General features: G+C 32.8%; 2 protein-coding genes across 2 annotated transcripts; one reads left to right on the forward strand and one right to left on the reverse strand.

Moving 5' to 3' along the window:
- Positions 1–1,469: 1,469 nt before the first annotated feature.
- Positions 1,470–3,742, forward strand: LOC127743860 (uncharacterized). Its single transcript, XM_052256039.1, has 5 exons — positions 1,470–1,606; positions 1,700–1,835; positions 2,262–2,589; positions 2,843–2,971; positions 3,087–3,742. Exons 1-5 carry the CDS (start codon positions 1,512–1,514, stop codon positions 3,524–3,526), a joined length of 1,128 nt encoding a protein of 375 aa, XP_052111999.1. The 5' UTR covers positions 1,470–1,511; the 3' UTR covers positions 3,527–3,742.
- Positions 3,743–6,489: 2,747 nt separating this feature from the next.
- Positions 6,490–7,647, reverse strand: LOC127743948 (RING-H2 finger protein ATL8-like). The gene has a single exon (XM_052256198.1). It carries the CDS (start codon positions 7,536–7,538, stop codon positions 6,870–6,872), a length of 669 nt encoding a protein of 222 aa, XP_052112158.1. The 5' UTR covers positions 7,539–7,647; the 3' UTR covers positions 6,490–6,869.
- Between the last annotated feature and the right edge of the window lie 6,389 nt (positions 7,648–14,036).

The following is a 14,036-nucleotide window of genomic DNA, read 5'->3' on the forward strand; positions in this document are numbered from 1 at the left end:
CTTTCCCTTTCTTCTTCTCTTTTGTTTTTAATTAAAAAAAAATCTTTGGTTTACCAATTTTATCTGTAATTGGATTATTAACTTTGGTTTGCTATAATTTTAGTGCTTGATATTCATATAGATATTGTTTTGAAGTAACACTTTTTAGCATAATTCTTGCTTAGATACTATCGTTCGTTTTTTACTTAAAAGTGATTGGATCAAACCTAGATGCTGTAGTAGTAGTAGTTATGACTTATGAAGTTCAATTGGTGTGCAAATGCAATAAGGTTTAATGATTAATTTTGAATGCTGTAAGTATACTCTTAAGTATTACACCTAATGTGATTTATTTAAGCTAATTAGAGATATTAGTTAGCTAATTAGAGATATTACTTTACTTGTAAGCAAATACCAGTAATGGATTCACAATTCTTCCTCACTTTACATCCCAATATTAAGTATTAATGTAAAGTTTATTATGCTGCCATTAGATTATATTGTATCAAATGTGTGTGTGATTGCCGAGTCATGGATTCTAACAGTAGAACCTTCTTGATGAGTTATGCTTAATTTAGTTGGGGATTGTGGTTTTTGGGATGGGCTTGATTGGATATGGAATTTCCAATGGAGAAGGGAGTTGTTCCAATGGGAGCTGGAACTTGTCAATCAGCTTCATGAGAGGTTAAGGCCAGTGAGATTGTCACCAGGTCGGGAGGACAGTGTGGTGTGGAAGTTTGAAAATACAGGTGTTTTCACTACTGGTTCTGTGATACAGGCTATACAGGCGGAGACTCTACCGGCTGAGATAACAAGTTATAGCTTCACGAGCTCCATTTGGAAAGGTCTCGTACCTCCGAGAATTGAGCTCTTTGGGTGGTTTGTGGTAGTTGATCGAGTCAACACCAAGGAGCGGCTGACTAAAATAGGAGTCAACTTTCTGGGTGATAGTATGTGTGTCATGTGTACTAAGGAATTAGAATCTGCTGAGCATTTATTCCTTAAGTGTGAAGTAACATGGCAGGTGTGGAGCAAGTGGTTGCAGGCTCTAGGAAGAGAGTGGGTGATCCCTGGAACCATTAGAGAATTGTTTGAGAGCTGGCATGGCATGCATAATAGACAACAAGGGCAGAAGATGTGGATGACAGTGTTCTTTGCAGTAATTTGGAACATCTGGTTGGAACGGAATGCACGAATCTTTAAGAATACAAGAGCAAGTCTGGAGGTCATCCACACAAGGACGGTGATGAGCTACACAGAATGGCGGGGAGGTGATCCTGGGGGAGGCTGTTGATAGGACGGGGGTTGGTAGGAGTTGGTTTTGTGGGTAGCTCGTTGTGTGTCTTCTTCTTTATTTTGTATGCTCCACTTTAATGTGTTGAGCTTCCTTTGTTTCAAAAAAAAAAATTAGTTGGATAGTAACTACATAAAAATTACTTCTTAATCAGTTGGAAAACATATCATTGGTATGCTATATCCACACTGCAATTATTTCTTAATTTAGTTCTTCTAATATATTTTTACATGAAGTAATGTGGATTTGGTTGTATTTGATGTCAATTTTAGGGTTGCTCTCTGTTGATAGTGAAGATGCTTTTGATTCAGCTTCTGAAGTAAATGTACATGGGTACGTTGACTTTGAGTAGCTTTTATTTTATCGAACTTATTCGAAGCATAATTTTAAATGTTATTGGGTGTGTGTTTGACCGGGATTGAACAGATGGACTATCAACACTAAGTACTATACTGCTGATGTTTCTGTGTGGATGGCTCATCTTCGTGATGATTTTTCTGTCCGGAACCTGCCCGTGTTTCAACAGGCAGCAGCACTGGTGATGGTTTTTGACATGAATAATGTTAGTTCCTTCACTTGACTACTCTTCAATTTGTTTTTTTGGTCAACGATCATTTATTCCATGAAAAAATCTTGGTTACTTTCATTGTTTTAGTGTGTGTCTTGTTTTTGGTCATGAGGAATCTCAAACAATGGTTTGAAGCAAGCAGACCAAGTTTCAACTAATTTCGGCCTGTTCAACAACATTATGTTTGAGCTATATTTTAACATGGTTTTTAATGATGTTCTATATTTTGGACAGAAGTATAAAAAGTTAATTTTTTTGTTAGACCGAACCTTGGTTTGCAAACTATAAACAAAACACATCAATATTCATGTGAACTATTCTTCGGCTACTTTTTTTTTATTCTGCCTGCCTTAAGCTTGCATTTACAGTGACATATTCATATAATGTAAACTTAATTTTCATTTTTCTTGTTATATGCAGCCATCTTCTCTAACTGCTCTCCAAAATTGGGTTTCTGGCACTGATATTCAAAACTTTGAGATATTATTATGCATTGGAAACAAAGTGGACCTCCTTCCAGGTCATCCAGTTCATGCTGAATACAGAAGACGGTTACTGAAACTTGAAGACTCTGCTATTGATCCTTATTCGGAGCTCCCTGAGTATGGAATATCTGAATCTGAAGGAACTAGTTTACTGGGAGATGAAGAACCATCATGGGATATCAGAAGGTCCTGCTTGGAATGGTGCACCGAACACAATATTGAATTCATTGAGGCTTGTGCTTCTAATGCTGATTTTGACAACTGTAAAATTCTCCTCCCTGTTTTAAAGCCAACACAATCCATTGAACAGTAGTCTGCTTTTTGCTCTGGCAGATGCTGATTGATGGATCATTTAAGAATGATGATTAATAGATCATGTTCATGTAGGAATGCCATTATTCATGACCAAACTTTCCTGCCGAACAACATTGACTTATGTTGGATTTTTTTTTTTCAAATTATATTATTTGCATACATTTATTCCATTTCTGAGAGAAAAAGAACTGCTGTTTACAGGTTTGTCTATAGATGGTGATTTACAAGGAGTTGAACGTCTCTATGGTGCTCTTTCTGCTCATATGTGGCCTGGAATGGTATTGAAATCTGGTGATAGGATAAGTCAACCATCATTTCCTACAAAAGAGGGTATTTTTCTTCTCTTACATTTCTTAAAGTGTGATGTATGGCACTTTTATTGATGTCGAATATATGCCAGGCAGTGCAATACAAGCACTAATTTTGGTTCTCTGTTTTTCTTCAGAGTTATCATCAGAAGAATCTGATTATGAACAGGAATATGAAGTTCTGTCAGCTGGTTCAGCTGATCCTTGGGATGGAATTGAACAAGCATGGGTATCCGCGACTTCCTTGGATGCTGGGGGATTGGTTCCTCAAAACAATACAAATACAGATTGTGAATACAAGAACAAAATTAAATCTGATAAAGATGTCCCGCCCACAACATCAAGTACTGGGTCTGAAGGCGAGGATAACAAGAACTCCTCACACAATATCATGCATTCTGAAGATGAGGATAAATGTCTTGAGTTAGACGATTTGGAACAGTTGATGTCCGAGATTGGGAACATGCGCGCAGGTTTAAGGTTGATGCCTGATTTCCAAAGGAGAGACATGGCTGCCAAGCTTGCTATGAAAATGGCTTCCTTATTTGGGGGTGAGAGTGATGAAGAGGAAACTTAGTTCATATTAGATGTTGACTCTACATAATTCAGTTATAAGTTTAACAGAACCATCAATGCATGTCTTTCATGGCACTTATTTTGAGCATTACTCGGAAGATATGCTACCTCTCAAACCTCTTCCACAAGGATTGGTTCCTTCTTCAGCTTCTCTTGGTATCTCCTGCACATGGTTAAAATATTATGATGTGGCCATGTTCATGGTACTTAACATGAATATAGTGTTGTGTGGATAGCTTGAGCACATTCTCCAGTTCTGTAAGCTGAAGAGTTGATTGAAAAATACTCACTAGTCAAAATGCTTTCACCTTAGAAGGACCCAAAAATTGACAGTCAAACGAGGTGATTAGTTGTTTTTCAAAAACTAGAATGAGTTTCTTTACCTCTCTTTATGACTCTTTCTTTTTTTAAACATATGAACTGTGCTGCATAGATTACCTCATTTCTTTCAGAAACAATTGTCACATAGATGGCAGCATATTTTAGTGGTTGGAAGAAGTTATGGTGGTTAAAAAGAAAAAATTGCTCCTATCATAATTGGTCACATTCTAGTTTTTTTTTTTTTGGTAGTGAAGTATTTTTCTTATATTAAATAAAGTGTTTGATGTATATAAAACAGAACCCCAGTTAGAGGGTAGAAGTAAAAGAATAAGTTACTATCATTTCATGTGCTTTGTGTGTGTTTCTTAATTTGCTAACAAAGCCTTACCTGTAAGCAGTGGTAGGTATGATAAAACAGCTATTATTAATTTAGGTAACAATCAAGTTTGGATACAATGGATGATGGCCAAAGAATAAGGTATCTCAAAAATTTGACCAGCACTTATTTGAGGAGTCACAAGAGGGGGAAAAAAGAGTAGGTAGTATGCAAAGCTAACAACTTGCCTACGGAGTTGTCATCATCTGATAAGTCAGATACTAAGGAAAAGGTATGGAAAAAAGTATGAAGAAAAAAAAAAGTAGGCAAAGTAGCAATAGATTGATGACTCCCCCAACTCAACTAGGATAAAAACAAAAAAAGTAAAGAAAAAATGGTGTGAAAATAAATCTAATTAAACATGGGTGTTCCATGATTCGATTAACGAAGTATGATTTGGAGTTTAGAATTTAAAACTAAAATACTCTTAAAATCGAATTAGTAGAACTTTTATAATAAAAGTTAGTTACATATGACAAGAAAAAAAGAAAAGGAAAAAAAAGGGGAAAATGGATGTAATATTTTGGCAATCATGGTGCTTCCTAATAATGTATCTAGAGAATCTGAGGGAAATATGGATATTGCTTTTTCGAGTCTCAACTTTCAACTTTGCTAGTGAGTTGTTCTCACTAAAGCTTCACATGAGAGGGGGGAATAGAAGATAACCTAGGAAGATAAATGGTGGGTGGGGCCACACAAATACATACATTATATTATTATTATTCTACTAAACAACAGTGTAGAAAGATGCCATCAAAGTATTACTTTTTCTACACAATTAGGCATCAACGGTGTTGAAACTCTTATTTATAGACCTCCCATTAAGAAAGATAGTTAATGGGAATTTGGATAGATGCAAGAAGAGGACCATCACCATATTGTAGGTACCCAAAAGGCATCACCACCTTTATTTAATAACTCTCTATTATTGTTATTATTTCTTTAACTCCATAAAATAAACACTTGCACTACCTTTATGTTCCCTCTTTTGTCTTATCTTCACTTTAACCTTTATTTTAATTTGTCTTGGTCCCTATTTCTGGGTATTTCTTTTTTCAAAAGAGATTAGTTAAATACTAAAATAAGAAATAAAAGGATCAACACTACACCTAGTGGAAATCAAGCTTCTAGTAGAAGCTTAGGTTACTTATATTCTAACTAGTGATGGTTTAGCATTGAGCATTAACATTATGAAAATTTCTTGATACCCTTTTACTCAAAATAATACTTCTTCTCATTAGTATGACTGACCTAATTGATGCACAAATATGCACAATTATGACTACATGCTTGGTAATAATTGGTACAAACTACAAAGTGCTTGGTAATGGTAGTTCCCCTTTTTTCTTGGTCAGAGAATGCTTGGTAATAATTGGTACCCAACAAAAGTGCATTTAGAAAAAGAAAAGAAAAGCTGAAACCAGTTTTTCATGCTGCATAAACTCAAAACAAAAAGTAGAACATAAACTGAGTATAGACACACAGGAAGTTTCAAAACCACAGCGCTTCTTGTTTGGACTATATAACATTTCAAGAACTTACATATTATGTAAACAATTTATCATTAAATAAAATATGAATTTTATTTAGACTATAGGAGTTGGTAACTAATACGATTTTTGATCTATTTACATATTACATTCTTCTATGCAGATTGCAGAGTATATATATCATGCATGCCATACCATGCCATGCCATAACATGTTTTTTTTTTAATTATTATTATTATTTTTAATCCATAATCTATAATAATCCAACTTTCCAACTAGCTAGATGATCACGCATGCAGTTTTAGTTACATGTCATTGCTTTAATGTCTACTATAAGTGAGACATAGCATGTCTATTGCTATAACAAAATGCTAATGCATGATTTTGATGTTAAAAAAATACAAACAAAAGAAAATAAAGAGGAAAATACAGTAACATTTTCCATACTAGAGGCATTATTATTGGGTTGTCCTTTTCCAAAAACTACTTCTGTACTTGGCTTGAAAACTTAATTTAAGAGTTCCATAATTAACTTTTTATTTCTTATAACTAGAATTATATATTCTCCCCCTCAATTCACTGCTACACTAATTTTATATATTAAAAAAATCCAAATCTTTTATTACAGCATGTTAGTTTCTACAGAGAAATGAAAATAATTGCAAATTTTACTCATCCTCGTTGATCATCTTGTGCTATTCTAAAACAATGGAGACCATGTCCCTTGAGACAAAAAAGTAAAAGAGAAAAATTGTAGCACAGTAAAATTATGACTAAGATTATTGAATAATAAAGTTATATATACAATTAGATTATAGAGTACATACACTTCCTTTGTAAAAGAAAAAAAAAAGATTAAACAAAACAAATTAAAGAGGGTAATAACTACTTCAAGTAGGGAAGGGTGTTAACAAGAGAAAAATCGCCCAAATAATCAATCTCTTCAGATCAACTTAAAGGACTAAAACAAAAACTAGTAATAAAAAAATAACAAAAATTAAGAAGAAGCCTCTAAAAATATACATAGAAATACATCTTTGGTTTTTAATTATGATCCGCAACCGTGCCTGTGGCAGCAATAATACTCTTATCTGGTATAATTGCAACTAATTACACCTTTGTGGTAATTTTTCGAATTTTCTTTAGAAATATAACTTTTAAGGCAAGAAATCATTGCTAGCATGCCGGCTATTACTTCCGGCGTTACCATTGCTGTTGCCGACGACAGATTTTAATTCTGTTTCGCCGGCAATTGCTACTACGGTAGCGCCGTTTGGAACGGCCGGAAACTGGCCGCATTTTTGGCATCTCCCAACGGCCAGGACGGCGCGGCAGGACGGGCAGGAGGAGTGTGATCCCAGCCACGTGTCAATACATGCCACGTGGAAGCCATGGCCACACTGCGGAAGCACCCTGACCTCGTCGCCGGCGGCGAATTCCGCCAGACAAATTGAGCATTCCGATGAGGCTGTCCACTTCCTCCGGACGCCGGCGTCAGCACCGTTACCGGCACCGGCGCCGTCGCCGTCGACGTAGGTGAATTTTGGTAACGAGTTGAGTACCTTCTTCTTGAGTCCACGGTTGGCGAGTGCCTGATGTGGAGATGCTCCGGTGCCTGCGACGGGGACGCGGCGGAGCCAGGCGCATCGTGCGACGGCGATGAGGCCGACGACGCAGATGAGTGCGCAGAGCAGCGCAGCGAGGATGACGACGAAGTCGGACTCGACTGAGGCTGCCTCGGCCGGTGGCACGGCAGCAGCTATGGCGGTGGTAGTGGTGGCGTTGTTGGCGGTGGCGGATTGGAGGATTCTTAGCATGCGAGTCATGTTTAGTGAATTGAAGTTAAGAAACTGGAAAAGTGTTTGTTTTTTTAAGAGAGAAAGAGAGTGAGAAGAGAAGTGTTTGCGGTTTGTGTTATGGTTATGGAAAGGTGAATGGTTGTGGTAGCTACTTATATAGTTGAGGGAGAGGATTTATCTTTAGCCGTAATCTTTTCGGTTTTAAATATTTTTTCAGCTAATCTTAAGTTTAGTAATGGTTAAGCAATGCTTCGTTTTTTAAAGGAAAAGTATTGGTAGATAATAAAAATATTAAATAATATGAATAACAGATATATCTGATATTTAATTTATTATTTTAATATTAAAATTTAGTTTATTTAAATAATTTAGAATATAGTGTATTTTTATTTTATTGGACTAATTTTAAAATTTATTATTTATATTATTCATAAAAGTCATTAGTCTATCGAATTAAAAAATATTATAAAAAGGATTACTTATAATCTTTGAATATAGAGACGATTTTGTTTGAATTAATAAATTATTATAGAATTAATTACCAATACTATATTGAATTATTATATTTTCAAGATGGATATTTTAAACATGATATATATGTCATTTGTGTTCAACTATATTTTAGTAGAAAGATGTGCTTAATTTTATTTTTGCCTTATATTCTTGAACTGGATTAAAATATAGTATCTATTAGTATTTATCTATATATTATTATAATTTATAAAATTCTCTATATTTTATAAATATATTGTATTCCAAATTCTAACAAAAACTTTAAAAAAATTAGTATGTTTCACTTATCAGTTATCATGTCAACGTGTGTGGCCAGTAGAGTTAAGTTTGCAAGGTAAAATTTAAGAATTAACAAAAAAAAACAGTGATTTAAAGAAAGAGTAGAATGATAAATAATTTTTTAAAAATTTATATTTCGAATATATTAATTTTTTTAAAAAAATACTAACAAATTTTTTATGATAATAAATATAGTGAACATATTATCTTCAGATTAATCTTATAATTAGAGTATAAAATCTTAATTTAAATATATTTGTCTACATTTATTATTATAAAAAATTTTATAAATATATTTTTTAAAAATTAATCTATTTAAAATATAAATCTTAAATAGTTTATTTGTCACTTTATTCGTACAGAAATTTTAGTTTGTGGAAAATTAGGGTTCACTTTCAATAGGGGTATTATTTGCTTAACGAAGATACGGATCAATGTGAGAAGAGAAGACATTGACCAAAGGAGAGTATTGAGAGGGATAGAGATATTGAAGGGAGGAAAAGTAGCTTGAAATAGTTCTCTATTAATAACATAACACACTCTCATTTTCACTGTGTCTGGTAGGTTAAAAGAGTGTGGGGAGCACTTGCTATTAATAAGGGAAATTGTAGGTAGAGGAAAGGGACACTGATTAATACCCCATTCTTACTACTTAAGCTATTCTATTCCATTCATGTTTTATCATATTAATACCCCATTTTTATTAATTAATTTTATGTGAAATTAATAGTTAAAAATTATTAGATAATAAATTAATTTATTAAATTATTTAAAAAATTTTAATTATTAACTTCACATGAAGTGAAGTTAAGTGCATCTGAATTTTTTATCATGCACATATTAACATAATATATTAATATGTATGTATGTATGTTAATTATTTTGACATCAATGTATTGTTGATTGATTATTTTCTTTCTTATAACTAACAATATTCTAAAATTATATACATAAACAATTTGTTACTAAATAAATAAAGAATATATAGTAGTTGTTTGTGTACAAAAAGGAAATAATTTATATATATCCAATAGTTGTTTCATTTATAAATTGTAAATATAAATAGTACCTAATTAAGATGAAATATGAAAAAATAGCCAAATACAGTTAAATAATAATGATACATAAATTTAACATAATACTAATAGATGCACCTTTTAAGTACTATACATATATCATAACTAAAATATAAACTAATACACACCCCCCTCATATAATTTAGTATTTTCTGTGTGTCCTTAATTTAAGCTCTGGTTTTTTTATTTATTTTTAAATAAAAGTAATATATGTATTAGTAGAATATATATAGGAGTCAGAGAACATTTTAGTGGATAGTCAAGAATACTAGAAAGCATTTAGGAGTTGTTGGAAGAGTAGTAGAATATTGACTACGGTTTTTTCTTTTTATCTTTATTATTGTTGTTAAGATTAGAAGGAAAGAAAAAAGAAAAAGAAAGAAAAAAAAAGTAGGTTTATATAGTTAAGAATATGGAGTAAAGAAACGTATCATGCATGTTGAAATGCTGGCATAAATTCCTACGGTTTATTTTTTCTTTCTCTTTCTCTTTTAATCCGTTCAATACAATAAATAATTGCATTGTGTATAATATAATATATATCACTAAATTAAATAAACTATATATACAAGTACACCGTTCAAAGCCAAAAAATAATGCGTTTTTCAAAACCCACACACCACTAAATCGAATGTGAATCTAAACTTTTCGGCTGGTAAATAATTTTAAATTTCTTCAGAGAAAAGAGACAAGGACAAGAACTATATTTATTATTTAACATCAGTTTAATATAGTACCTGCCACTAATGTTAAAGTTTAGTGTTTAATGTTTTAGTATCTTACCAATCTTAATTATGTTATAATAAAGTTTTTCAGGCGTTCTAAATCTACACTTATCTAATTATCTTTGTTGATAATATAAAAGAGTAGCAAGTGGTGGCCTTATTTTTTTGGTTTCTTGGATGAGAACAAAAAGTAACTGAATTCTTTTTTTCAATTTTCACTTGAGTGATAAATGTTATTTGAAATCTATTATAGGATATGATAAAATCGTGATCTGATCTAATTTTATTAAAGAAAATAATATTAAAGTGGAAGAAGACTCAAAAAAAATGAATTTATCATATGAACTTAAAATTGAAAGAAGAATCACAGAGTATATCAGAGAGTGTATATTGTTATCTACTATTTATAACTATTAAAAAATTAACCTTACTAAAACCTAATTCAATATAGTAAATAAATTAACTATGGTTATAAGATAATTACTATTGTTAGCTTTAACCTCTAATCAAAATAATTTTTTTTATCATTTTAACTAAAGTTACAAAAACAAATACTATTAAAAAATTATTCAACCATAATCAATTACAACTTGCTTTTGTGAGCTATTAGATACCAACTTAATATCATCTTCAACATCCTTTTTCAAGTTGAAACTGATTGAATTAATTGTAAGTTCAGCAACATTATTATCATCTTTCCTTGAAATAAGACTTGTTGAAATCTTTAACTACCTTTTATCATCTACAAAATATCCTCCCTCAAGTGGGGCGTGTAAGTCAAGCATGCCCAACTTAAAAAGTAAAGGTTCAAAGACAGCCAGTGATAACACTTTAATAAGTAAATCAGCCATTTGATGAGTTGATTTAATAGGTAGCAATTTCAGCACCCCTATTTGAGTCTTTTCACGAACAATGTGACAATCTACTTTAATGTGATTGGTTCTTTCATGAACGACTGGATTAGCTGCAATATACAATGCTGATTGATTGTCACAATAGAGATTGATTGGCTGAGGATGAGATACATGTCAGTCATTAAGAAGATAAAGAAGCCTCGGACCTTCCCGAGTTGCTTGTGCCATGGCACGATATTAGCTTTTGAGGAAGAACATACTACAGTTGTTTGCTTCTTACTCTTCCAAGACACTAATAAAGAACCTAGGAAAAACAATATCCAGTTATTGATCGACGAGTATCGGAACAAGTTGCCCAATCCGAATCAACATAACCAGTCAATTTGAGATCATTATTTGAAAAGAAGAAAAGACCCTTAGAAGGAGATTTCTTGATGTATCGAAGAACATGTAGTGCTGCCTTGTCTCATCAGTTGCACAATCCAAAAATTGGCTGAGCTTCCTAACTACAAAAGCAATATCCGGATGAGTATTAGTGAGATATAGGAGTCGTCCGAGTAAGCTTCTATATTGTAATGGATCTGATAATCTTGTGCCACTCTCCTTAGAAAGTTTTCCATTATACAACATAGGAACTGAAGCAGATTTAGCTTCCAATATACCATATTTCTCAAACAAATCAAGAGTGTACTTACGTTGATACAAAGCAATTCCTTTGGAACTACGAGCAACTTTCATTCCAAAAAAGTATTTCAACCGGCCTAAGTTCATAGTACTAAATTCAGCATCAAGAGCCCTTTAATAGCTTCGATTTCAAATAGATTATCTCCAGATAAAACAAGATCATCAACATAAACAATAATAATAGCCAAGTCAAGCTTAATGTGCTTGATGGACAGAGAATGATCATGAGGAGACTTGATAAAACCATGTTGTTGAAGAAAATCATTTAATCTTAAATTTCATTGACGGCTTGCTTGTTTCAAGCCATATAAAGAACGATTCAACTTACAAACAGCACCATTTGGAACATCGAGACCTTGGGGAGGTTTCATATAAACCTCTTCTTTCAACTCACCATGCAAGAATGTTGTATTAACGTCTAATTGGTGAAGTTTTCAGCCATGGACAGTAGCAAGAGTAAGAATCAGTCATAAAGTGGTGAATTTTACAACTGGACTGAATGTATCAAAGTAATCATAACCAATTCGTTGACGAAAACCTTGAGCCACCAAACGTGCTTTGTGGCGTTCAACACTACCATCTCGATCAAACTTCATTTTAAAAATCCACTTTCATCCAATGATGCGCTTTCCAATAGACAAAGAAGTAATAGACCAAGTCTTATTCTTCAGCGAGTAATTCTGCACTAATTGCATTTCTCCAGCATTCGTGCCGCACAGCTTGTTCATAAGTCTTTGGCTCAACTGTTGTGATTATTGCTAGGGAAAAGGCTCTATGGACAGGGACAGCTTCCTATAATCTACCATATGAGATAGACCGTATCGCTTGAAACACGATTGGTTACTAGAACTTCCTGTTCTAAGTAATATACAATGATAATCTTAAAGATAAGAAGGTGGTTTATGTGTATGAGTTGATCGTCTAAGATCTTGATTATGCATGTTATCATTTGAATGAGAATTAGATGATGCACTATTTGATGGACTAGTAGAAGTTACATGTGAATCAGTGAGTGATATATGGTCACTAGACTCATGAAAAGAATCAATAGTTGCATGAGATGGATGAAATACATTTAAAAAATCATAAGTAAAAAGATCAAATCCATTAAAATTAGAATCAGCACTAGGTAGAGAAGAGGCATTTATGGATTTTGTGAGCATGTCATCATGAAAATATTTATAAGAAAAATAATATTCATAAAAATTCACATTTCGAGACAAAAATAGTTATCTAGTGTGAATATCAAACAGAATATATCCTTTTGTGCCAGTTGGGTAGCCAAAAAAAATACTCTTTCTTGCTCGTTTATCAAATTTTTTTCTTCCATGAGTTAACGTTGAAGTAAAAGCCAAGCATCCAAACACTTTAAGGTGACTAATGTCCCCTCCTTACCAAATAAGGTAGCATAAGGGGTTTTATTTTTTAAAACTGGAGTTGGAAGCCTATTAATTAAATGAACAGGTAAACCAATAGAGAAATTTCAAAAAAAAATTTGCAAGGACGATTGAAACATTAATGCTCTTGTAATATTAAAAATATGTTGGTGTTTCCACTCAATAATACCATTTTGTTGAGGTGTCTCAACACATGATGTTTGATGCACTATACCCTATGAATTATAAAAAATATCAAGTTTAAACTCAAGACCATTGTCATCTCGAATAATCTTTACTTGAGAATTAAAATGTGTTTTCACATAGGCAACAAAATTCTGGACCAAACTGCTGGCTTCTGACTTTAATTTCATGAAATAAATCTATACAAATATGGTTTTATCATCTACTACAATTAAAAAATATTTATAACCTTGTAGAAGTGACATTGGCTCCCAGATATCAACATGTATTAAATCAAAACTGTTTAAACTTGTTGTTTTACTAAGGGTATATCGTAACCGTTTTTGCTTCGCATAATAGCAAAAATCACATGGTTTAGAGCAAGTAGAAACAGGAAACTGCACACAAGGATATATTTGTTTGATAATGTCAAATTTGCATTGGGGTAGCCGTACTGGTGCAAAATTTACAACTACAAACTAACCGACAAGTGCACCGGGTCGTACAAAGTAGTACCTCAAGTGAATGAGGGTCGATCCCACGAGGGTTGATGGACTAAGAAACAATGGTTAAGTGATTTACTTAGTTAGACAAATAGAAAATGGTGTTTGAGAGTTCAAAGAGCATTAAACAGGAAACTCAGAATATCAGAAGACAGACAATAAATAAGTTGGGAATAAAATATGGAGAAAACAGTTAAGGCTTCAGAGTTATCTATTTTCCTGATTGATTTTTCTTATTAACTATTTTAATCATGTATATTTAATTCATGGCAAACCATATGTGACTAAACCATAATTCCTTAGACCTTTTTAGTCTCCTCTAAAATTGATCA

Source organism: Arachis duranensis, unplaced genomic scaffold (assembly GCF_000817695.3).
Source record: "Arachis duranensis cultivar V14167 unplaced genomic scaffold, aradu.V14167.gnm2.J7QH unplaced_Scaffold_165934, whole genome shotgun sequence".
NCBI classification, from domain to species: domain Eukaryota; kingdom Viridiplantae; phylum Streptophyta; class Magnoliopsida; order Fabales; family Fabaceae; genus Arachis; species Arachis duranensis.